Source organism: Theobroma umbraticum, unplaced genomic scaffold (assembly GCF_002168275.2).
Source record: "Theobroma umbraticum cultivar Fairchild unplaced genomic scaffold, ASM216827v3 scaffold_12.0, whole genome shotgun sequence".
Classification (NCBI taxonomy): Eukaryota; Viridiplantae; Streptophyta; class Magnoliopsida; order Malvales; family Malvaceae; genus Theobroma; species Theobroma umbraticum.
The window spans coordinates 2,800,056-2,824,980 of NW_018397272.1; the positions used below are offsets into that span (position 1 = coordinate 2,800,056).

The window sequence follows — 24,925 nt, forward strand, 5'->3', positions numbered from 1 at the left end:
ATAGCTTTTTCCAAAGCCTTTAAGGTGATATTGATGCAACTTTCACTTTTTCATTCTCCACCCTAAAAATGATTAAAGAGTTCTGCTTTTTTTGCTATAGCAGAAGAAAGGCTTTCCCAGGTGGAGGCTTTATCCTGGAAAAGCCAATTGCCCATCCTTCAAGTTTGTGAGATGCCAAGCACAAACTATTATAAAATGCCATCTGTTGTTTCCTGGGATGTGGCGGCCAACTGATCCTATCCAGCCAATGCTTAAAGAGATAGGCATACAAGTCTTGGACCAAAAAGTTGTTTATAAATTCAAACTTTATAAGTTTGTGCAAGTTTATACTAATTTAGTTAGATTATGTTGCCAACTTCCAATGATTATAATGATTAACTGAAGTTGATGTATATATATATATATATATCCATTATGATCTTCTCAACCATGAAGTACAATCATAAGAGGGCCATATCTTGCCAACAAATACATAAAATATCATCATGAAATCCCAAAGTTTACACAAACACCATTTCCATGTGGTGGCACTGCATCTATTTTTTTTTCCCTGATTTTCTTGGTAGCTTAAATGCTATGCAACATTTCAATGACAATAATATCATTTTAATGTGACCTGTAGTGCTTTATAAATGATTCAAAATATGGGGAAGAAGGAAAAAAAAAAAACAAAGGACAAAAATGTGTTTGCAAAGTATTTTGTCTTTTGATAACCACCAACATTCTTATTAAAAAAAATATATAACATGCATTCAATACATGACAATTGTAGAAATGATATCTTAATTTATAAGAAATTCTATCGAGCTACTCGTGATCATATATTAATTGATTTTTCGAATGTCTATAATTGATAATATATATTTATCAGAATTTCACATCTATGATTATGAATGAAATATTTTCACAAAAAATAAAAACAAATATATTTCATTTGTACAAGTCAAAATGAAGGCACACCCTCCTATTGATTGAAGGAACTTAATTGTGGTCGATTTCATATACAAAAGATGGGATGTGTAGGCATTGAAGTTATCCCCTCAAACCGACCCAACATAATAAAATAAAATAAACATGATCTTTAGATTTGTATTCATTATGATTAAGAAATGACTTTTGAAGATGCCCCAGGATCAGATCTGTTGATTAAGTCACAATATATTAAACCCACCAAAAGAGAAGAAAAGAAACAATATCTTAAGGACATATATTGTGCAAAATCTGTTGTCATGGGTACAATATATTATCATAATCTGATGTTAAGCAAAATTTATTTATAATATGGTAATATTTTCTATTATTTTTGGTTTTTTTTATTCCATTGAGATTATATATTCATAGTTCTCTGGATGTGATTTTTGAGTGTTGTGAATTTAATTTAATCAATATAGAAACTTCCAAGATAATATGACAAGAGAAATTATACACCATTGCCATTTTCCCAAAAAATAATATTGTTCATCTTAGTCAAAAGTTCAAGAAAATGACCCTATAGAATTAATATTTTACAATTAGATTAAAAAAGCATAAGACAATGTTCCAGTAATTTCTTTCATTGGAGGGTTGTTTCCTTGATTAGGACTATCCTACTCAACTAACATGTTAGAAAATGTTAGGGTGACCTCACCTCCCCAGCCACCAATTACTATTCCTCTCTTTGACATATTCTGCTCCTGTCTAATTATTCTTTTATATATATATATACATACACAGTGGGATTGTGTATAGGCTGATGTGATTCCTAACTCTAATATACAAACATTTGATGTTTAGAAATTTTATTTAAATTTAAATTCTTGTACTCAGACCTTATATATGGTATGTCCTTTCCTGGATGGTTCATTCACCATCTCATTACTGTTCCCCAAGTCTTTTTGGGACAATTAGCCAAGTTAATACAATACTTATGGATTGGATTAATTACAACCAATTAAATCATAATATAAGGCATGAATTATGTTTTATTGCCATTGCTTTTCACATTGGAATGACACCAAAGCAATAATTAACTACTCTTCCAAATAGAAATCTCTCTTTTAATAAATAATCAAAAACCATACCCCCTAATGTAACTCTCCAAAGATAATCAACCCAATGGATTACTCATTGAACAAAAAATTAACAAACATAAAAAATTTAATGTCCATCTACTGTCATAAAATCATAATTCATAGCCATCAAAGCATTTTCATTCAATTAACTGAATATAATTATTAATAATTTAATTAACATATTTAAATACATAGTTAAATTTCTAATGATAACGACCAGTGTAAAGGGCATTAATCCATAAACTAAGATGAAAATATTAATTAATTAATTAAAATGGAAAATATTTTTTAAAATTTCAATTTAATTACGTCATATATCGTTGTGAATAATTGAATTGAACCCATTTCATATGTTATAAAACTCGACCTAAATAACATAAATTAATTAAACTTTATAATATGTGTATATATAAATTGTTCATTTCATTTCGGTTTTGTTTAGTGGGGTCACTCTCTTTTTCCCCTCCCTGTCTATTCTAGAGAAAAATGCAAACCAAAGGCGCAAGGCAAAGCCAAACATCAAAAAAGGAAAAAAACAAAAACCCCCAAGAGTTGCTTGCACGATTTTCAAGCCAAGAGGCAACCTTTTTGTGAGCTTCCATACTCGTCCGTAGCAAAGCCAGACCCTTCTTTCATTTGTTTTTCAGTTGCCTTTTCCTTAGCTTTCTGGTTAAGCACAGAGTTAATTCTTAGCCATATTATAAAGGAGGTATTACTTCTCCTTCCTTATCAGCCGTTTCTTATCCTTTGTGTTTTCCTTGGCCGTTTTCTTTTCTGTTTTTCTGTTTTGGAGAGTAAATGCTACATGGGTTTTCGTTTTTGGATTGTTTGGAGCAATGTGTTTCTTCCAAAATGTGATTTTTGAGATGGGTTTGGGAGCAAACCTCGGTTTTCTCTTCTTCTTTTTCTTTGGGTAGGTTTCCTATTTTCTTTGTTTCGAAGATTGATTTTTCTTTGATTTTATCTTCAAAGATGGTTCTTTTCCTTTTTTGTATTCCTGATATGGTTGCTTAATTTTCAAGCTTGCTTTGAATTTTTCTTTTTAATCATTTTTTTGTTTATTTATGAATATAATGAGATATTGGTGAAAGCTTGATTTTGTGTTTATTTGGTATGATTTTAGGTGAGACATAGTCTTCATTGATGGGTGATTTATCAATTTCTAATATTGGTAGATTAGAGAATTTTTCAACCTCTTCTTTTATTGCTTAGCCCAACTTGCGTGTTGTTATCTTCAATGCATTATGTATAACCACTTTTTAATACATGAAAAGAAGAAGAAGAAGGACGAGTTTAGGTTTTTCCTTTGTATTTGTTCATATAGTTATCAACTATTCAACTGTTTGATTGAACAGTGAAACTTGTGGTACTGTATATTTGCTGCTTGGTTTTTCAGAAATTTGCCATTCTGATAGGTGCCTATGTATATTAAACAAAAGAAATTTCAGAGAACATAGTTGTCTGTTTGTTGTGAAGCCTGACGGAGGCCTCAATTGATGCAGTGAAGTCAAAGCTGGAGATGCCAAATGATTTATTGTGGCATTTCCAAAACGAGAATGTATGGTGAAGTCAAGCTCTTTTGTTGTTTAGATGTGAAGTGGTTGTATTTATCTCTTTCTTCTATATGTCTTTGTTCTTATCTGCTTTCTAGTTTATGCTAGTTGCTGTAAAACTGTCTTTATACTTTGTTCCTGTTAGTTCTCTCTTGAAGTTAATGATATTTAATTTATTTTTTAAATTAAATCAATCATAAGAACTAATTTCTAGTGATGTTTAAATCTTTCTGTCTTGTTCTCCAGGTTGATGATTTTTGATATAGTAGCCCAAATAATATCCAGTATAATACCAGAATAGAGCTAGGTGAGTGCTCTTGTATGCTTTATTCATCTAGCAGTCCTTTTCTGTTAGTATTTCGTGACCACCTGTAACATCGTTTTGGTTGATTTCCAGGATTGTCTGTTCTAAACTTGTATTCTCTTCTCCTACATATTTGATGGCTGAGGAGAGTATCAGTTCACCAGTGACACCAGATATTACCAAGCCAGTTGGGGGTAATTCAAGAAGAAACTCCTTGGGAGGAACAAGTTCTGCAAGCGGTGGAGAAAAAACTCTTCCTTGTTATCTGAGGCCTTCTACTGGTTCTTGTCATGATTTCTGCAAATATGGGAAGAAACATGAATCTGAAGAGAAGGCTAGACATTACATTCTGAAGAGGATTATAAAAAAACCATGTGATGAGCCAAATTCTTTTGAGAGCTTGGACTTGCCACAGAGGAAGGAGACATCAGCAGTTAAGTCCAAATCTTTCCCCAATTCCAGAGCTCATACCCCTGACACTTCTAATGTCATCAAGCTTCGACTGTCCAAAGACTCTCCTGACAGAAAAACTTCTAGGATACATGAAGCTCTGTCTAAGAAAGAAAAGGCATCTGTGGCAAAGCTCAAGCTCAAACATTCTCCCAATTCCAGAAGTCATTCCCATGATATCTCTGATGTCATCAAGCTTGAAGTGCCCACAAACTCTTCTGCCAGCAAAACTCCTAGGAAACATGAAGTTCTGTCAGAGGCAAAACAGACATCAATGACAAAGCTCAAATTGCCACCCAATTTAAAATCCCGCTTATCTGATGCCCCTAAATTCATGCAGCAGGATGGATCATCATCTTCTAAGAGAGTTCAAATCTCTTCAAAAGAAGGTCAAATCTCTTCAAAAGAAGTTCCATCAAAAGCTAATGAGAAAAGCTTTGCCAAGCAGCGTACTACTTCTTTGAAGCTGAAATCCGCAGCAGAAAAAGTTCCTTCTTCTTCTGTCCTTTCAGAAGGTTTAAGTGTAAGGAGAAACAGTGGAATCAGTGATATGAAGGTGGGAAAAGGGACTGTGACCTCCAAAGTAGCTGTAAAGAAAGTAGTGGCATTGCCAAGAGCTTCATTGTCCCCAAGACCTTCTCTCACTAGAGCTACAAGCCTAACCACAAGAAAGAACAAGAACTTGAAAGTTGTGCCTCCACAGAAGAATCAGACCAACGTCAAAAAGGATGAAACTGAGCAACCTCTCAATGAACATAGTGAAAGCAATAATGACATACTTCAGGAGAAAACCCTTTATGTTATCAAGATGGAGACAGAATCTGATAAAATTGAAATTTGTGCTTCTGAATTGTCTTCACCTATTGCTTCATCTCCCAAGCATTTATCCCTTCCAATCTCTCCATCTTTGTCGTCCCATAGTGAAAGAGATCAAGATGAATCTGAGTATTCAGTGACTGAACTAGAGGATGACTCTGACTCTGAATATGATGAAGATGAGGCTGTAAATATGGAAGAAGCAGAAATTTTGGAAGGGCAAAATGGAGGAAGGAACAGAAAGGCTGGCACGGTTATCTCTACTGACAAGGATGGCCAACCTGTGAAATTATCTTTCAGGAGAGGAAAGGTTGTCGACCTTCAGTCTGAGAATAATGGTCCAAGGAGGCTGAAGTTCAGGCGAGGAAGAGTACTGGGGGAGAACCAAAATATTAAGGCTGAAGGACGGAGAACATATCGGAGGAGAGGAGTTGATGGTGACAAAAATGACGGCAAACCTAGTGGGGAAAAGGTTGTTTTGAGACACCAGGATATGCAGGGGAAGAAAGATGACAAGGGTTTGTTCAACAACGTCATCGAAGAAACTGCTAGTAGACTTGTTGAAACCCGAAAAAGTAAGGTTAAGGCCTTGGTTGGTGCTTTTGAAACTGTTATCTCCCTCCAAGACACCAAACCTTCAGCAAACACTGTCACTTGAGTTGGGATGAATTCTCTATTAACAATTGGTTTGTAGGAGAAGGGTAGGAGAATAAACCTAAGCTTCTGAGAGGCAACACCAAGCTTGCAATGCTGCGGAAGTGTAGATTACACCTTTTTGACTGTACAGATCCTGGACCTTGATTTGAATGGTTTATCCCATGTGTACTGATCTTTACATGCTTCACATACGGTTGTGCAAAGGGTATGCTTCTTTTTGTTTTTGGAGATTATACTATGATTGATTTGTATCATGTGAATAAAACAATATACTCATGACTTTCTGTGCTTCTCAGAGGTAAAATAAAAGCTTGATAACTGAGAATTTTTTTAGTTGTATCTTTTTTTTTTGTGGTTCATTTGGTGGTGCTTTTCCTTCAAAATATCCTAACTGATTCCATTTTGGTTGGTTTATCATATCTTTTTTTGTTCATTGTTGGTTGTTTCTGTCTTTTAAGCATGGATTTGAAATGTGTTCGCATAAGAGACCAACTGCAGAATGATCATCTTTTTGGTTATGCAATGTCTTGAATACCTTTATATGTTGCTTTTGGCATTAAGCCCTTCTTTGCACTCCTCATTTTGCTTGATGTTAAACCAGAAAAAATGTCCCTTTTTTGTACAGTATTATTTGTCAATGTGTCCTCATAACTGCATGAGGCCGGGTAAAGACAATATTTACATTACATTATGTTAACAAATGTAGCTCTGTGGTGGAAAGAGCGGGATCTGATGACTGGTATCCAAAATATTAGTATGGACCCAGGAAAAACAGAGTACAAGAATGTGCTATCTGATGTTAGTTTTCCATCTGCTAATTTAATTGGCATGCCCCATAGTTCCTCAAATGGGTGGTGTAGCAAATCAGGTCCTTTCTGGAGCTAAATCACCAACTTTGTGACACTAAATCAGAAACAGATTGCCTGAAAGAGGTCTCATTCTATAGCGACTGTAAAATAATAGATTCACTTGGAGAGAACAAATTGATGAATCATGTGCTCTATAAATGGTTGAGAGCAATTGTTCTGTCATGCAAAGATCATTGTGAGTTATTTTACTGAAACATAAAACCTGGGAGATTGGACTGGTGTCAGATTAAGGAGAGTTTTAGTAGGAAAATGGTTGCCATTTTGATGGCAAGGATTTCCAAAAATCTTGATGATACATTGTTTACTCGTTTTGTTGATCGACATGTAAAAGCAATCATTCTCTCAATGGATTGGGGGTATAATCTTTTTAACTCATCAGAAATACTATGATTCTTGATCTTCTTAATACAAAAGTGACCCTGCCATATCACATGCACAGGCTGTCCTTGTTTTGTTTATCTACATTCTAGGGGAATAAAGATGTAATGATTGGTGTTGTGAATTCAAGTTCTAGGACTATTCAAGTACTGCCCTTCTTAGGAATGGATGTATATTAATTTGCCTTGAAGAAAATTTGGTTTCATATTAGACTTGGTATTTGTCTTTTCCTTTTCCTTGCTTCACCTTCTACTCCTGCAATTTTGAATTCATGAAGAAAAGCTCTACTTTGTTCTTGCTTCTTTCTATTTTTCCTGGAGACTCAGGTAAACTGGTACTACTGGCTTGGAATAGAACACTGCAGCTTCATTTATATAGTCTAGAAAACATCTGCAAAGTTGGGAAAAGTATTATCTTCTGAAGCTAAAACAAAGATTGTCCAGCCAAGAAGAAGCTAATACTTGAAAAGGAACTGTTACAATGACAGGGAAGACATCATTTCCCAGTACAGCACCAAGCAAAAATTTACCTAAATCCTTCCTACTAGGAGAAATATATTAACTGGGGATGAAGAACAAACTTATCTGAAGGCAAGGCAACCCTTGTAAGATAGTCAAAGCAATAAAAAGACAGGAGGAGGCCAAATTTCCTCGTGGGCCCACGTAGTCTGTTTGAATCATTGGATTCATGTAATGGTCCCAAAGCAATTTGGACTTTCCACTTTAGTGGACCATAAGATTAGGTTTTCTGCACATACTAGGTCCCCACTTAATAGTCATGTCATTGTTTTTTTGGTTTTTTTATATAATTTTATTGATTTTAATTAATTAATTAATATTTTCAATAATCATTACTTTTGAACAAATTAAATTTGTATCCATCATAGATGATATAAATAACATGAATTTTTGTATACTAAAAGTAGAATATAGTTTATATGAACCAAACTAAAAGTAGGGAAAAAAAATTAACACTTGGTTGGACCAAACTAGTGGAAAATCCAACCTAACCTAAAACAATGATCAATTTTTCAAAAAATTGACACTTTTTTTCTTTATTACTTCTGTTTCTAGATATAATTTTTTTCAACTCACACCTTAGATTATAAAAATGCTATTTGCAAATTGCAAGGTTTTAAAATTTTATTAACTTATAGGCTGCATTTAATATATTGCTAGAAATGTAATTGTTAGGTATATAATTGTTGAGAATATAACTTTGTATAATAAGGGAAAGTGATAATTGTAGGGAATGTGATTGTCGAAAAGATTATATTGTAGTGTTTGATTTGTAAATATTTTATTGAGAATGTAATGTAAATTGACAAAATTACTTTTATTAATAAAAAACATATAAGTTGAATAAATTTATAATTTTAATACAAAATTTGACTTTTCAACTTTAAGCAATTAAAATAATAAATAATAACATAATATTTTTTATATTAATTATTTAAAAATTAAAATATGTAAAATTACTAAATATTTATTTTCACTTTAAACTTATAAAAATTAAAAATAAAAACATTAGTCAAAGACAAATTTATTAATAGATAGAAAATTCTATTCATACATCATATTATCTATTGATAGATAAATAACCGCTATCAAAAGTTTGAATGTAATCTATCAATGGATGTTCTCATCTATTGATAGATATTTAATTTTAAGCGTTTCTGATGCTTTTTTGCTCTCATATTGTTACACCAAATATCTTTCCCTCTCAAATCCTCTCAATTCCTTAGTAAATTTTCTCGATTTTAAACCATTTAAATGCTTCTCTCTCAATTTTCTACATTAAAAGCATAAATTTTTCTCAAAATACTTTCAAATTTTTTAAAAATTTGAATTAAGGTTTCATAAAACCCAAAGTCTTAATCTCTCCCGTTTTTCAGATTTAGTGGTGAAATTTGACTCAAAAGTGCTGATGACGGGCCACCTTCCTGTGGATAGTGAGAAGAAGGAGAAGAAAGCAGGAAGGAGAAAAGAAAGATCGAAAGGTTAAGATGGTCGAGTGAGATAGACAATTTGGGAAAGAAAAAATATGTAACTTTCTCTTTGTGTAGGGAAAGCTATATTCCCTTCTTTTATTATAATGTGATTACAATTGTAAGCACGCTTTTTTTTCTTTTTGCCAACCAAATGTTACTAAGTAATTGTAACCATTTAAACTGCAAAGAATGTCTCTCACTTACACCATACCAAACGCCCTCATAATTTATTCTAAATGCATGAAGTTTTTAGAAAGATGTACTTCACCTACATCTTTCACGGTTTCAATTTTTTTGACATGATATTATGTGGGTTTTTTCCAATTAGTATCCTATGGATAATCTTTTTTTGTCAAATTTACATCTTGTGATTAATTTTTATTCTCACAAAATGTTAGATTGTTAATTCTATTTAGTAAAATTATACAAATACCCTTTAATCTGAACAAATAAGTTAATTTTGAATTCAAAAAAATCTACAAAATACTAATTAGAGAAAAAATATATATCTATAATGTGCTTATTGACAAAAAAAAAACAGAATGTTATATAAAAAGTTAAAACTACAAAAAATTTAAGTAAAATTTATCCTATTTAAAATATATAAATATTATGAAGCAATATCAATTTTGCTTATTCGGAATCATGTGACTTACTCCACTGCTTTTATCGTAAATTGATTTAATCAATAAGATCGATTATTTATCGTAAATTATTTTGAATTCAAGTTTTATGAATTAACTATCTTAAACCTCAATGTTGTCGAAAGGAGATTATTCCTAATATCTATGTGGCACATGAATTTTTTATTTTAATAAAACTTGTTGTAATATATTTTTTAACTTTTTAAATATATACATATATTTGGAAGATAAAGATATATAAAAGAAAAGCAAAATTGTACATTATTGCTGATACATTGATAATGAATGATGGGTATTAAGAATTTAAGATTAAATATTATTAAACTAAAATATCTCCAGAATGACAAAGACATTATCTTTTTATTGAACTAAAAAACAAAGAATTAGACCAACATTGTGAGAAGAAACAAAAGATGACGTTATATTTGGTAAGGATAATTCAATCAACTTGAATACCATAAATTGCTTTTTTTTTTAAAATTAAGAAAAATTAAAAAAAAAAAAAAGCCTCAAGTGGCAAAACCCTCGTCAGAGTTAGGACAATAGAGAAATAGAACTGCCAATGAGGAGATGCCACCTAAGCAAAAATCAACAAACTAAATTCCAAAAAATTCGATGTTTCCACGTGGCAAAACGTGAGGGTTTTAGAATCTTTCTGAGGACAGTATACTACAGCATTTTAACTTTTCAGGCCCCGACACAAAATTTTAAACAACTAACAGTAAAAACTAAGGGCCAAAATCTCCGAACTTGACAGTCTCCATCATTTTAATCACGTCCAATGAATTAACGCCGCGTAATAAAATGTGGTTTTGCAAAAACTATTTACATTTCCTAATTTCCACATGGATTGATCTAATTAGTAGTTGATGTAAGAAAAATACCACATCGTAGGATTAATCTTTCTGGAAATATTCAATATTCCCTTCTTTCTTCTGTGTGGAACCCCAAAGCTTCATTCTTCGCTTTCTCTTTTCTCACCACCGTTTCTCTGCAATTTGCTTTCCTTGGGGGTTTCTCAGTGACAAAAAAAGAAAATTTGTTTGACCAAAATACCCTTCTACAAATGTTAAAACGCAGATTGAATTCCTCATGTAATTTTTTATTTGTGATTTTTTTTTATTTTAAAGACTTTATTTCACTGGTTTATTTTTTGGGGGGGTTGTATTTTTACCACATGCAAGAAAACCCTAATCTTTTTGTTCATTTTCTTTGTTGTTTGCAGATTTGGGTCTATCTTTAAAAGTCTAAAGACTATGCGAAGGAAGGTTCTGCAAGCTTAAGGTGAGAGCTTTGGCTTTGGTCTTGTAACTTTTCCCCCCTCTATTTGGTTATCTTTTAGTTAATTTTTAATGGGTTTAGGGTTTTTGGGTTTTTCTTTTTCTTAATTTGATAGTGTGGATTTTTGTTGAATTTAGTGAAGAAGTGAAGTGGGTTTTGTTTGGATTAAGCATTTGAGTTGCATTTATAAAATGGGTTTCTTTTGGATCTGAGCTTTAACACGTTAATGGCATGCATTGGTAGAATAAATTAAGCTTTTTTATTGTTGTTTGATCTAAGAGTCTAAGTTAAGTTTCATTGAGAAGAAAAAGAAGTTACTATGAAAAAGGTGGACCAAGTTCTTTTACCAAGATGGAAAGATATTTAAAGGTTGTGATTGATGGATGTTGAAGTTGAGATGGGAATTCTAGTGTCCCGTGGAAAGTGTGAGTCTCCATTGCAATGCATTGTCCAAAACCCAATTCTTACATGGTACTTTAATTTCTCTGTTCTAGGTTTTCCCCCTCCTTCCATCTCTTTGATTGGACCTCGAGCTAGCACCTTAAGTACATTTTCTGCTATTGGATCATCCAACAGGTTTAGAGTTATAATTGGAGCATCCAATTGTCACATTTCTCGATGAGAAACCATAATCTGGATTTTAATTGAGAATTGGGAGCGGTACCCACTCTGCTGAGTTTCCTGGGAATTGCTGCCTGTGCAGCCTGGCTAGAATGTCTTAAGGTGTGAGTTTGCTATGAAGCCTTAGCTCTTCTTTGCTTTATTTTAGCCCAAGGAAATAAAGTAGACTTTATGCTGTTAGTTTTGAAGTCATTTATGGCGACACTTCTTTTCTTTTTTCACTCTCTCCTTCGCTTTGAAGAGGGAAATGGTTTTCCAGCTTCTAAACCATTGTATTGAGGAATCTTAATTCATAGTAAGCCTTTCAGAATTTTTGCTTATGTCTAGCTTTCTGGTTCAGAAACTAGATATTCGAGATACTAATATGTTGGGACTAATCATGATCTTTTGTTGGCTTGTACGACCAGGACATGTGATCATTGTTTCTTTTTCTCTTATTGAGTGGAGACAATGATTCTAACAAAGCAATATCGTTGCATACACTCGTCTAGTTGTCAATGCACAAAAGGTCATCTAAGTGAAGATGTGATATTCCTAGTGTTTCAACATCTGAACTGGAACCCTAAGTTGATTGCTACTCTTTCATGCATATGCAAGTGGTTTGATGATCTTGCCAAGAGAGTACTGTGGAAGGAGTTCTGCAAAACAAGGGCCCCAAAGATGATGCTTGATCTTCAGTCTAGTGGAAGTCACAGCGTTGATGGGAACTGGAGAGCACTTGGAAAGCTGCTTATTTATTGTTCAGGATGTAGTACTGGTGGCTTGTTCAATAGCATTCAAATCCCTGGCCATTTTGTTTACAGGACCAGGTTCTCTAGGACCTCAGGCAAAAGCTTCCTTTTACCACAATGCAGAACAGATGTTTTGTATGTATCTGACCCTTGTGAACATCTAGACCAAGGGGATGAGGGTGATGTGGGATTTTTCCGAGGAATTTTCAAGTCATTCTTGGTTTCAAAGGTTCGGAAAATGTTGATTGACAGAGGTGCCCAGTTTCATCCAACGGCAGTGTGTCCTTATTGTAAGGCAAAATTGTGGAACATGCTGCAAGCAAATATGGTACCACAGAGTGCAAGCTGTAGGTTGGGTGCTTATGAGGATTGCATCGAGTATTATGTGTGCCTAAACGGACATATGCTTGGCATCTGCACCCTTTTACCCTTGTCTGATTCTGAAGAGGCATCTGAATCTGAATGATAGTTGGAATGCAAGCCAGGTAATCTATCACATCAAGCATTCATATTCTATCGAAGAAGAATAGAGTTAAAACTTTTTTGAAAGAATTGAAATTGATTGTTTATGGTTCATTCATGTGCAAATTATATGATCATACAAAAAGAGTTAATGATAGTTGTAAAACTTGGGTGCTGACATGAGGCATGTCTTCCCCTAGTCATCCTGCCTGCATCTTTTTGTTTTTTGAACGTGAGAGAGAGAGTTTGGAGCAAATAAAATTTGCAGTCCATATATACAGTAAGTCAAGAACCATACGGGCCTTTCTTCCTCCAGCAAATCAAGATGTAAAATTTGTTTTCTTTCTTAACACTTTTGTTTCCTTGGGGCAAATTTGTATGCTTAGTATTGAACTTGGTTTTTATTAAAATTAAATGGCTGAAGACTAAAGTACCATTCTGATATAACCGGCATGCATATGGTGTAGGGCAATTAACTCCTGTTTGGGAGTTTGTGCGAGTTCTTTGCTGACAAAATATGCCTATATCTTGACTGGATGTATCATGTTCCTTGCAGTTTGCTTATCATCTCATGTGTGGATTGATCTCCTGGTGGATCAAAATAGATAGAATGGAGACTAGATGGGCTGTACCAACTTGCTCAGGACCTGAAATCTACCATCATAACTTGGCCTTTATTCTCTGATGTTTTGCTGCTTTGTCTAGCCCCTAGCCTGCCAATTGTTTTCTAAAAGGGTTAGAAGCTATTGCTAACCATTTGCTTGTCAATTGCCCGTTGGTTAACAGTGGTCATTGTGAACATGTATACCGTGCACTTTGTACATTAATGTATGCCTATATGTGTTTGAATAGCTGATTGGTATCTTCAATAATTCTTGAAGTTGTTGGTTAAAGTACTTCATTCCCTTCTCTGTTTACTTGCTTTCTCCCCAAAATTTCATCCTGATGTGGAAGGTTGTCTTGTGTAGACCTTGGGAATGGATCATATTTCGTCTGTATCAAGAAGGGGAAGGAAGAAAGAACTATAATTATTGTGTAGCCTTAACCAGAGACACAAAGAACTTGAGTAGTCTTCCATCCATTGTAAATGCCAATTTGGATCTTCAACTATTGCTTTCACCCATGCACTACGTATTACTTTGTAATTGAATATCACCTACATGGAAGACTGAGCGTTCAAATACCCTACCAAAATTAATTTCGCATTGGTTTGGTGCACACTCTACCATGGTCACTGTCCTTTAGCGCCTGAATTCTGATTGTAATGGGCTTTCAGTACCTATGTTGATATTTTCATCATGCCATCGTGCTACGGCATGGCAATCTTGCTTCTTGCAGGGTTCTTACCACGTTGAGTGTTTGTAGCACTTATTACATCTGTGAAGCACTAACTTAACAATCATCTTACAAGAAAACTAGATGCTCCGAATAGAATCCATTTCATGTCTTCAACTAGCCATGACTTGGGAGTTGGATCCAGGGTTAATGGCAGTGAAATGTTGAATATTCACTCATTGATTCATCTCATAGACGGCAGAAAGATATCAAATATTCACCACTACAAAAAACTATATATTAGATTGCTTCCATATGTCCATCTTCTGGCAAATCAAATTACTAGGGTATACATCTTAAGCAGCTGATAAATCCTACTTAGAGTCTGCTGCTTCTGCTCAAAGTCCAACCCTGATATGCTCATCCTCCTTAATACTACTGCAAAGATTCACAACTCCAGTTAGGGGTTTAGCAACGGTTACAGGTTAGGCAGACATGAGATTAGACCTCAAAGATAAGAAACAAGCTACAAGAGTCATTCCAGCTAGACTTTGGACCATAGGAAGAATGAAAATAAAAAGTTAATTAGCTGAGGTCATGAAAAAATTGAAATTGCCATGCATCTAAAACATATTGCCAGATGGAAGGAGCCAAACTGCTGCATAGTCAACAAGAATTTCTTCATTTTTGGTAATTGAAATAAGGCAAAAAAGAACGGTTTGATTACATACCAACAGCATCTAGCCCAGATAATTTAGCATGAACTGCTTTATATGGTTTCAGCTGCTTTGTCAGATTTCAGTGTCTCACTCAAAATGAGATCAAATCTCTTTCTTCCCTTCCTTTAGTTCAACCATATCCACAACATCCTTCTCCCAACTGTTTCAAAATGCAGTTCAACAAGAGATGCCATTTGTTAGCCATGTGCAATGACTCATTGCAGAGAGAGTTGGTTTGAACAGAAAGGTGTATCAGGATCTGACTGTAATACATTAATGTAATTCAGCCCAAAGTGACAGTAGAAACCATCTAAAATTCAAATTTCCATGTTTATGGTTCTTTGAAGGGTGAAGTTTATAGCCGACGTCTTTCTTGAAGTTCTCTAACTCCGCCACCCCTTTAAATATTAAGCACATACAAGCTTATTGGTAAGCATTTTCAAAAAATAACAAGACAATATGTCTACAGGTTAAGAGGCAAGCCATATGGAGGTAAAAGATGCCACATTTATGACATTAAACATGAATAATTGATAAAGAACAGTGTGTTTTAAGGTTTAGCAAATTGATCCAAAGATGGTTTACCCATGAGCATGGTCAATGTTATGGAACCGAGCAGCATCATGCCCTCTACACTCCACTATGACAGCGTGCTCTTTCTTACCCTGTCAGATAATAAGAATAAAAAAAAAGAGAAATATTATTTTTTTATAAAATATGGACATTTGATGGGAGATAATTAGTACTACTGTAATCGAAGGGAAAGAAACTTAAGGCATACGACTCATACACTGTAGTCAATGATTGTGAGCTTGATCAAGCGGTAATCCTCACCCCTGCTGCACTCCATCTCACAAGCCAACTCTTTAACCATGAAGAGAGAGAGAGAATGCATAAAAGAACCCAAAACAAAACAATTCAGAGAAAGTTTTTAAGGAAGAGAAATTTACTCAATGATGTCCAATATACGAAGATCCACTACTTCTAGTACATTTTCCTAGGCTTATATATTCTCCAAAGAAAAGATTGAAATACACAACATCATAAGCAACCTTCAGTTATCCAACATATTGAATGGCTCTAGAAAATTAAATTTACACTCTTTCTAGATACTGGTTTTTACATGCCATTTTCTGCATTACTTTGTGCCATTCACGATTACAAGTCAATTATCTGTATGAATGTAAAGCAATCCAGCAGCAGTTACCATTCATAACACTTAAGTAGCTAATAGACATTTGTGTTACTAAGACCAAAACTTCATCAAACCTAAGGAAATAGAAGTACTAAACAAGCAATTTAGGGGCAAGACACTCAACTTTCCACAAATTGATCATAGGCTGAGACCCTCTTATTTTTCCATCGGTGGAATCACACGAACCATTTGTTATATATACATACGAAAGAACTGATTTACACATGAAATTAATGGGAAAAAAAAAGAAAAACGAAAACAACCCAGTTACTAGCAAATTAAAAGGTTAAAAAAAAGGTAAAAATAGTACCAGTGCCATGAAGACCATAGCAGATAGATTGAGGAAGCTGAATGAAATGGCCTGAGAGGGACCCACTTGGCAATAACGCTATTGATGCCACTCCTTCCTTCACTTCCCCAACTCTCACTTCTTTTGATTCTTCTCCCGCTTCTTTTCCTTCTTCTTCAAAACCATTCAATTCCCCAAAAGAAAAATCAATACCAAAAACAAGTAAGAACAAGAGACATAAAACAATAAAAAGGGAACATTTTGCAAAGAAAAATAGAAAGAAGAATAAAATTCACCCATTTCTTCAATTCTTTACAGAGTGAACTCTTCTCACTTCTCAGTATTCTCTACTGGGAGAGTGGCACTAGCGCACATTAGAGTTAAAAAAGAGCCTTTAAAACGGTGCGTTTTGGGAGCCCTTCGACAAAAGTGTTATCTTGACGTAAACAAAGTGAAGTTTCTTCCATCTCGCACTAGTCAGTAGCATCTTTGGACCCTCTTTGCTCTTTGCTCTTTGCTTCATTCAAGTCATCTTCTTTCTGAAGAAAAAAGGGTCAGTTTCTCTGAGCCTTCTTGAAAAGTCCTAACCTGAACTGGTTCTGTTCTATTTGCTTATGTAAGCCTAAAAGTTCAAAATTTTTTTTATGGGGTGTGCCAAATTAATATTCTTTCTTGAAGAACTAGTAAGGGTCTTGTGCTTAAATAGTTTTGCTTAAAGTTTATCTTACAATTGGTTCACTCATGCTCTTAAAGTTGGGCTTTTGCTCAGATAGTTTGAATTTTGAGGTGAAGTTTTTGTTATTTGGTCAGTTTATTGCTATTCTTTAGTCTAAAGTTATGGGAGAATTGTTGAGGAATTCAGCTTCATTTTCCATAATATCAAATGGGCTTGGATGCCGGTATCAGTCATGTAGCCAAAGTAGAGGCAGAAATGGTGTCTGTTCTAGGCGTTTTCGTGGCTGCTTTTTTGTTGGTTCGGTTATGAAGGCTTATAGAAGGCATGTGGTACAATGTAGGCGAAACATGGTTTGGATGCCCGTTCATCAATGTGCTTGGTTTGGTCATTTTCGAAAGAAAATGTCACCGTTGAATTTTCTGTTCGGGTCATCTAGGATAGTACCAAAGATGGTTGCCAGTATTGAATCTGAGATGGATTGTGAAGATGATGAGGAAAATAGTTTGATCCAAAAAGGGAAGGAAGAATTTGAGTTGGATTCTTTGGGTCAAAATTTGCCTCCTTGGGGAAATTTGGTGGTTGATGAAAGTTTGGATTTTGAGCACACAAGTACTGGTCAGCCTGCGATAAGTTCAAATGGGAAGGACACTGTACATGATAGTAAGGTACACTTTTTGGAAGAAAGGAACGAAGAGGAATTATCAAGAAGAGTATTGATGCTTAGTAGGTCCAACAAGGTCAGAAGTGCATTGGAGTTGTGTAGATCAATGAAGTTGTCAGGTCTTCAACCCAACGCTCATGCATGTAATTCTCTTCTTTCTTGCCTGCTAAGAAATGGACGGCTTGATGATGCCTTGAGAACTTTCGAGTTTATCAAGACAAATGAACTTATTACTGGGCATACTAATAGCTTAATACTGAAAGCCATTGCAGATACTCAGGGTTGTGATGCAGCCCTTGCTATGTTTGCAGAACTGGAAGGGGATCATGAACAGAAGAAACGTTTTGATGTGATTGTTTATAATACAGCATTATCTATCTGTGGAAGATTGAACAATTGGGTTGAAACTGAGAGGCTATGGAGAAGAATCCAGCAAAATGGCTATAGTGGAACACAAGTCACTTATTCCCTGCTAGTTAGCATTTTTGTTCGTTGCAATCAGAATGAATTGGCGCTTGATGCTTATAATGAGATGATTCGAAATGGATTGGAACCCCGGGATGATACAATGCATGCCATGATTAGTGCATGCACAAAGGAAGAAAAATGGGATTTGGCATTATCCATCTTTCAGAAAATTTTGAATGATGGATTGAAGCCAAATCCAGTAGCATGCAATGCGTTAATTAATTCACTTGGAAAAGCTGGAGAGGTCAGATTAGCTTTTAAAATCTTTGATATTATGAAATCCTTGGGTCATACACCAGATGCTTTCACATGGAATTCACTGCTTGGTGCTTTGTATAGGGCAAATCAATATGCTGATGCTCTCGACCTCTTTGAGAGAATAAGGAAACAGAGCTCACTAGTAAATGTACATCTGTACAACACTGCTTTAATGTCATGCCAGAAGCTTGGTTTGTGGGATAGGGCCTTGCAGCTTTTATGGCAAATGGAAGCCTCTGGATTGTTGGTTGCCACTGCATCCTATAATCTTGTCATCAGTGCTTGTGAGACTGCCAGGAAACCTAAAGTTGCATTGCAAGTTTATGACCACATGATTCATCAGAAGTGTGTTCCAGACACATTTACTCATTTGTCACTTATAAGAAGCTGCATTTGGGGATCTCTTTGGGCTGAAGTAGAGGAAATTCTAAATGTAAGTTTCCATTTTTAACCTGCTCTAAAAGAATGTTTGGCTCTTTGACTGAATTTAGCTCATCTTCATTGAGAGCTACTCTTCAATGAACTTTTTACTAAATTTAGAGTTTTGAATTCCATTAGAAGAATGCTATTGACTGGAAGTTATATTCAATGGTTAATTTTTTTATAGAAGATTTTTTAGTAGAAAGTATTTTTGGTGGTAAAATGCTTAACACCATCAAGAGTGTGTACTGAAACTAAAATATTTTTCCCCTGATATAAGCCACTGACCAACCCTCAAAGCATTGGGAAGGCATAGTTTATTATTGTTGTTGTACTGGTAATCAAATATAAGGCCTCACTGATTGGAGTTGAATAGAAATTCAAGAATTTTATTGTGTATATAGATTCCAGATGCCTGACCAATGGAATAAAAGATGTTATGAAATTGCATAGTCCAAAATGGGTTCTAATGCGAGAAGGTTTGCATGGTCAAGAAGGTTCCATTTTGGGAAGGTTTAAATTATCAAAATGCTTTGAAATTTACTTGTCCTTAGTATCATGTTCGACTTTTATTCAATATCCACGAGACTGAATGGTTTTGATTAGTCTTCTCATCTTCCTATGGAAAATGCTAGTGGACTTTGATTTTTGCACTCCCTTGAGTTTCTAGATATTGACATTTAACTTTTTTTCTTTTCCATTTGCAGAGAGTTCCAGAAAATGTATCTCTTTATAATGCTGTTATTCATGGAATGTGTTTAAAAGGCAAGGTGGAATCAGCAAAGAAACTATACATGAGAATGCGAAAGAATGGTCTCAAACCTGATGGCAAAACAAGGGCGTTCATGCTTCAGAACTTACGAAAAGATCAATTCAAAGTGAAGAGGTCGTCCTACCATTCTAGATGATTAAACTACTATTTGTGGCTAACTTAAAAGCTAAAAATGACAGAGTGAAGGGAAGAGTTATCTGGCCATCAAGTTGTATCCAGATGTCTCCCTGTGTCTTGTAGGTACGAATGTGCATGTATAGCAGAAAGTGATGGGTTGTTACATAATTTCACAAATTAGCAGGTTCATATTTGCCTTTACAAATCAATTACTTGTTTTATCATGCTTGTTAATTATCTCTACTGAAATGAGCTCCTTTGTTGATAAATGATAGTCCTCTGAGAATATGCAAAACAGAGACAACCCTTTTATGTGTGCTTCAGCGTACAGGGAGGGCATAAATGCAAATCCAAGGCGTGTCCGAACATAGGAGGAGGCCCCCAATTTATAGGCTGTTGGCCTCACATGTACACGAGATATATGTCATACTTACATGACCTCAGGGCCAAATACAGAGGGTAACTGGTTTTCTGTTATGTCCGGTTGTTTTATGTAATATACGCTGATGCAGAAGTCACAAGTCCCAAAAGGAAATAGGATTTATGATGGATATAGGTGTCTTGTTCATTTCAGACATGCCTTATGAGTCATACAAGTCCATCAGTTTCTAAACGAAAAGGATGACTTACTAATGTTTAATTTCAGCTCCTGCCTTTCACCTATTACTTAACTGCAATATATGCCCAAAAGCCAATGGAATTCCAGTGACCCAGTGGAAATTAGATTAGCCCAAGAGAATATCAAATCTTCCACTGGCACCACTTTCTCCTAGATACCACTTCTCATCTTGGAGCAAGGACAATTGATCCAGAATGGATTTGGGTAGCAATGTAAACACTGTGGCATGCTTACTTGTAAGGACACACTGTATAAGAATAATAGGATAACTTGTGACATAAAAGTTAAAAGCCATATACAATGTGAGAGATTCGAGTGTGAGCTAAGGTATTAATTCCCTGCACAAAATTGTGTAAAACCTATAGTATTTAGGTAAAACTTAAGTACAACTCTCAGACAGTCTGTGATAAAGCTTCTTCGCTATCAGTTGCCTGAGTTTCTGAATCACGATCGAGTCTTCTGAAGACTAGCTTTTGCTTGGGGAGCTGGCCATTTGCAAACGCTGTGAGCTCTGTGTCTACTAAAATAGCATCCTCATCCTTGAACTTCCCTCTCAAGATGCCCTTGGCAAGTTCATTTTCTACATTTTGCTGAATCACTCTTTTGACTGGTCTAGCACCATAGTTTGGATCATAACCAAGACTACCAAGAAGCTGAACAGCACCATCTGTCATCTGAAGTTTTATTTTCCTATCTGCAATCCTCTTTTGCACACGTTCCAACTGTAAAACAAACACAGAAAATGTAAGGGAGTGACAAACCATACAAGCAGATACCACAGAGATACAACATGAGCTTGTAATAAGGATTAATTCCCTGTTGAAATAGAATAGAGACCTATTCTGAGTCCTACCTAAAAACTGTACATTGGTCATTTTAAAAAAATCAATAAAGAGCAACTTGGTGGCTCGCTGAATCAAAATCTAATCTAGGGGAAACAACTTAAACCAACCAACACCAGATTCAAGGATGACCAACAAAACTACCGTCTCCATTATGATAAAGACCATTTAAAAATCAAGACCAGCATCACAGAATAACTGTAGTTATATGTTATTATTTATTTATTATTGTCATATTTTTTATGGATTATTATTATAATTAAACAATAAACAATAATTATCGTTCTTATCACATCCTACATGGGATATGACATGGTTGAGAATTCAGAATCCCTCTTTTGATTATGATAGAATACACATCATGGAAATGCACGTGCAAGCAATCAAGACAAGGAAAAGTCAGATGGAACTTACCTGTAATTTCACAATAGTGTTTATCTGTTCACGGTCCAAAGGCTGGAAAACTATATACTCATCAACCCGGTTCATAAATTCAGGACGAAAGACTGCTCTTGCAGCCTCCATCACCCTCTGCTTAATAGTTTCATAAGCTATATCCTTTGGTGTGTCTTCATCTGAATTAAGAATGTACTGTGAACCCACATTTGAGGTCATAATAATGACAGTGTTGGTGAAGCTTACAGTGCGACCCTGGGAATCGGTAACTCTCCCATCATCCAAAATTTGAAGGAAAACATTAAATACATCACCATGAGCTTTCTCTATCTCATCAAAAAGAATTACAGCATATGGCCTCCTGCGAACTATCTCGGTCAGCTGTCCTCCTTCTTCATACCCCACATAACCAGGTGGAGCACCTATAAGCCTAGAAACTGCATGTTTTTCCATATACTCACTCATATCGATGCGTACAAGGGCTTCTTCTGTATTAAACAAGTAGGATGCAAGTGCTTTAGCAAGCTCTGTTTTCCCTACACCAGTGGGACCCATAAACATGAAACTGGCTATTGGGCGACGGGGATCTGAGAGACCAGCTCGAGATCGCTGAATGGCCTCAGCCACAGATCTAACTGCAGGATCTTGACCCACAACGCGTTTATGCAACTCTTCCTCCAAATGTAATAGTTTCTCCCTCTCTGATTGTTGAAGCTTCGAAACTGGTATACCAGTCCATTTACTAACTACTTCAGCAATATCATTTCCTGTAACTTCTTCTCTCAGCATGGATTTTCCGGATTTTATGTACTCATCTAATTCTTTTTCTGCATCAGCAAGTTGACGCTGCAAGGAGTTCAAACTTCCATACTTCAGCTCAGCAGCACGATTGAGATCATACTCCCGCTCAGCCTGCTGGATCTCAAGATTAACCCTGTCAATCTGTATAGATGAAACAGTTAGTAGTCTACTACATCATACAATTAATAATTACTTTAACTTTTCAAATGATTTTCTTATTCGGGAAGATTTCCTTTTGTCTTCAATTGATTTAAAATGAAGGTCAGCCCCGTCATCAGCTTCTAGATTGATATGAGTTGGGAAAAAAATCTGGGACCATTCAAAGAAGCAGTCTTCATGCTTGCCAATAATAAAATGTCAAATTATATGCTGGCAGCAAACAAAGCTTTCAGAAGAAATTTCCAGAAAACATTTGCATACCTCTTCCTTGATTGACTGAATGCGTGTCATGACAGTCTTCTCATGCTCCCATTGCTCAGTCAGCTCAGCCTGTTTCTCCTTTAAGAGGGACAACTCAGCCTCAAGGCGGCTCAGCCTATCTCTTGAAGCTTTGTCAGTATCATTTGTGAGAGACAGCCTCTCCATCTCCAGCTTTAGCACTGAACGATTAATCTCATCAAGGGCAGTTGGCTTTGAAGTGATTTCCATTTTCAATTTAGCAGCTGCTTCATCAACTAGGTCAATAGCTGCAATTTGGAAGCACATTAATACTCAAAAGTGATGTCAGAAATTAAAAAGGTAATAGAAATCATAGAGATGGTTAAATTGGCTATCAGAACATCACAAATGAATCCAACTCTTGCCATGACAACCTATCAATAAATGCTATTTTACAATCTCAGGTTGCAACTTGATTGAGTGTCCCTAAAAGATCCCAGTTATGTGCTCATATATTACCTTTGTCAGGTAAAAACCGGCCACTGATATAACGGTCAGACAAGATTGCAGCTTCCACAAGTGCACTGTCAGAAATACGGACTCCATGATGCAGCTCATATCTCTCACGCAGTCCCCTGAGTATAGAAATTGTATCTTCTACTGATGGTTGATCCACATACACTTGCTGGAAACGACGTTCCAGGGCTGGATCTTTCTCAATATATTTACGATACTCATCCAGTGTTGTTGCCCCAATACATCGCAATTCTCCTCGACCAAGCATAGGTTTCAGAAGATTGCCTGCGTCCATTGCTCCATTTGTGGCACCTGAAATGGAGATCATTTCCAGAGAAAAGGAATTAAGTATCATAGATCTATCTACCTTAGAATTTCATCTGGAGAGGAATACAAGATTTCAAATAAAAACAATTATCTCCAATCAACTGGAAGGGATAAACTTTTATAAACTGAAATATGCACTTACAATAAACACAGAAACAAACAGAAAAAAGCCTATCAGAATTTAAGCCAGCTTAGCAGATATTCAATAATCAACCTACAAAACTAGAAACTGAACAAAGATATTACCTGCCCCTACAACTGTGTGAATCTCATCAATGAAGAGGATAATTTGGCCTTCTGATTCTGTTACTTCCCTAAGTACAGCCTTCAGTCTATCCTCAAATTCTCCCCGATATTTGGCCCCAGCTATGAGTGCACCCATGTCAAGTGATATCAGCTGTAATAAAAAAATGGATTGATCAGCATCCACATTTTCATCACCAGCCAGGGTAGAGTAGCAACATTGTGACTCTAACAACCCCCACCACATCCCCCAGCCCCAAAAAAATCAGATAATATAGCATAATAAAAAGGATGTGGTATTTGATCAAGATGTAGCACATACCTTACGGTTCATCAATGCTTGAGGGACATCCCCTTGCACAATTCTTTGGGCAAGCCTGTTTGAAAAACACAGTTAATCATGTATACAATGTAGTCATTAAACTAACGCCAATAGCAAGGACGCTAATTTCTGCAAACTGACTTCATCATGCCAACCTAAGACCAGATGTCGTAGAACAACATAGCCTACAGCAGGACTGTTACAGCTAGTTATTTTCAGTTAGTCACTGGAGCACGTTTTGGACCACATTCAAGGTGACATATGAATTGAGCCTTAAGCTAATATTGAGGACACCTAAAAGTTTCATGATGTTGAAAGAGACCAATATATTATGATATTATCAACTTGATAAGGCAGGAAATTGGGGAAATAATCAAAGAGAACATTTTCCTGAAGTGCTCATCATCTTGCTTCCTTGCAGTCCTATTCACATGACTATGTATGAAGTAACCACCAAAGCACTTACCCTTCAGAGATTGCAGTTTTTCCAACACCAGGTTCACCAATCAACACAGGATTGTTCTTTGTTCTCCTAGAGAGGATCTGGATGCACCTGCGAATTTCATCATCCCTTCCTATCACTGGGTCAAGCTTTCCTTCCTTAGCCATTGCAGTCAAATCTTTTCCATATTTTTCCAAAGCTTCATACTTTCCTTCAGGATCTAAAACAAATTCACGGTGCCAGTCAAACCGCGAAGAAGTGAACAGAAGGAGTGCCATGTAAAACCCAAGAAAAAATGAAACAACCAATACTCTGAAGCTTCAACAAGCAAGGTTAGGACAAGGAGCAGAATAAATCTCCTACTCCACAAAAATAAAACATT

The 24,925-nt window shown here is 35.6% G+C and overlaps 5 protein-coding genes across 12 annotated transcripts; 3 read left to right on the top strand and 2 right to left on the bottom strand.

Annotated features, from left to right (window-relative positions):
- The first annotated feature begins 2,509 nt into the window (after positions 1 to 2,509).
- Positions 2,510 to 6,170, top strand: LOC110426737 (uncharacterized). Of its 6 annotated transcripts, none has more exons than XM_089785361.1 (4): positions 2,510 to 2,760; positions 3,448 to 3,609; positions 3,851 to 3,911; positions 4,002 to 6,170. In XM_089785361.1, the coding sequence occupies exon 4, from the start codon at positions 4,045 to 4,047 to the stop codon at positions 5,830 to 5,832; it is 1,788 nt and encodes a 595-aa protein (XP_089641487.1). In that variant the 5' UTR covers positions 2,510 to 2,760; positions 3,448 to 3,609; positions 3,851 to 3,911; positions 4,002 to 4,044; the 3' UTR covers positions 5,833 to 6,170. The 6 variants fall into 6 exon arrangements, with proteins under 6 accessions (XP_089641487.1, XP_021297704.1, XP_021297706.1 ...); XM_021442029.1 differs by having other exon boundaries at positions 3,491 to 3,609; XM_021442031.1 differs by having other exon boundaries at positions 3,528 to 3,609.
- A 4,423-nt stretch (positions 6,171 to 10,593) lies between these two features.
- LOC110426644 (EID1-like F-box protein 2) lies at positions 10,594 to 13,700 on the top strand. 3 transcript variants are annotated; one of them, XM_021441913.2, is made up of 5 exons: positions 10,594 to 10,806; positions 10,938 to 10,996; positions 11,488 to 11,716; positions 12,022 to 12,830; positions 13,364 to 13,700. In XM_021441913.2, exon 4 carries the CDS (start codon positions 12,065 to 12,067, stop codon positions 12,809 to 12,811), a length of 747 nt encoding a protein of 248 aa, XP_021297588.1. In that variant the 5' UTR covers positions 10,594 to 10,806; positions 10,938 to 10,996; positions 11,488 to 11,716; positions 12,022 to 12,064; the 3' UTR covers positions 12,812 to 12,830; positions 13,364 to 13,700. The 3 variants fall into 3 exon arrangements, with proteins under 3 accessions (XP_021297588.1, XP_021297589.1, XP_021297587.1); XM_021441914.2 differs by having other exon boundaries at positions 11,570 to 11,716; XM_021441912.2 differs by lacking the exon at positions 11,488 to 11,716 and having other exon boundaries at positions 10,595 to 10,806.
- Positions 13,701 to 14,438: 738 nt separating this feature from the next.
- LOC110426658 (uncharacterized) lies at positions 14,439 to 16,673 on the bottom strand. Its single transcript, XM_021441935.2, is given in 8 exon segments — positions 14,439 to 14,479; positions 14,482 to 14,520; positions 14,814 to 14,840; positions 14,843 to 14,961; positions 15,387 to 15,466; positions 15,592 to 15,665; positions 16,307 to 16,459; positions 16,582 to 16,673. Coding segments are annotated over 8 exon segments (537 nt in total). The 5' UTR covers positions 16,586 to 16,673.
- A 90-nt stretch (positions 16,674 to 16,763) lies between these two features.
- On the top strand, positions 16,764 to 20,140 carry EMB2076 (Pentatricopeptide repeat (PPR) superfamily protein). Its single transcript, XM_021441934.2, has 2 exons — positions 16,764 to 18,781; positions 19,476 to 20,140. Exons 1-2 carry the CDS (start codon positions 17,123 to 17,125, stop codon positions 19,674 to 19,676), a joined length of 1,860 nt encoding a protein of 619 aa, XP_021297609.1. The 5' UTR covers positions 16,764 to 17,122; the 3' UTR covers positions 19,677 to 20,140.
- Positions 20,141 to 20,528: 388 nt separating this feature from the next.
- On the bottom strand, positions 20,529 to 24,896 carry CLPB3 (casein lytic proteinase B3). Its single transcript, XM_021442050.2, has 7 exons — positions 24,568 to 24,896; positions 24,102 to 24,156; positions 23,783 to 23,933; positions 23,213 to 23,521; positions 22,736 to 23,001; positions 21,533 to 22,456; positions 20,529 to 20,998 (listed from the first exon to the last, which is right to left on the bottom strand). The coding sequence occupies exons 1-7, from the start codon at positions 24,819 to 24,821 to the stop codon at positions 20,669 to 20,671; spliced, it is 2,289 nt and encodes a 762-aa protein (XP_021297725.1). The 5' UTR covers positions 24,822 to 24,896; the 3' UTR covers positions 20,529 to 20,668.
- Between the last annotated feature and the right edge of the window lie 29 nt (positions 24,897 to 24,925).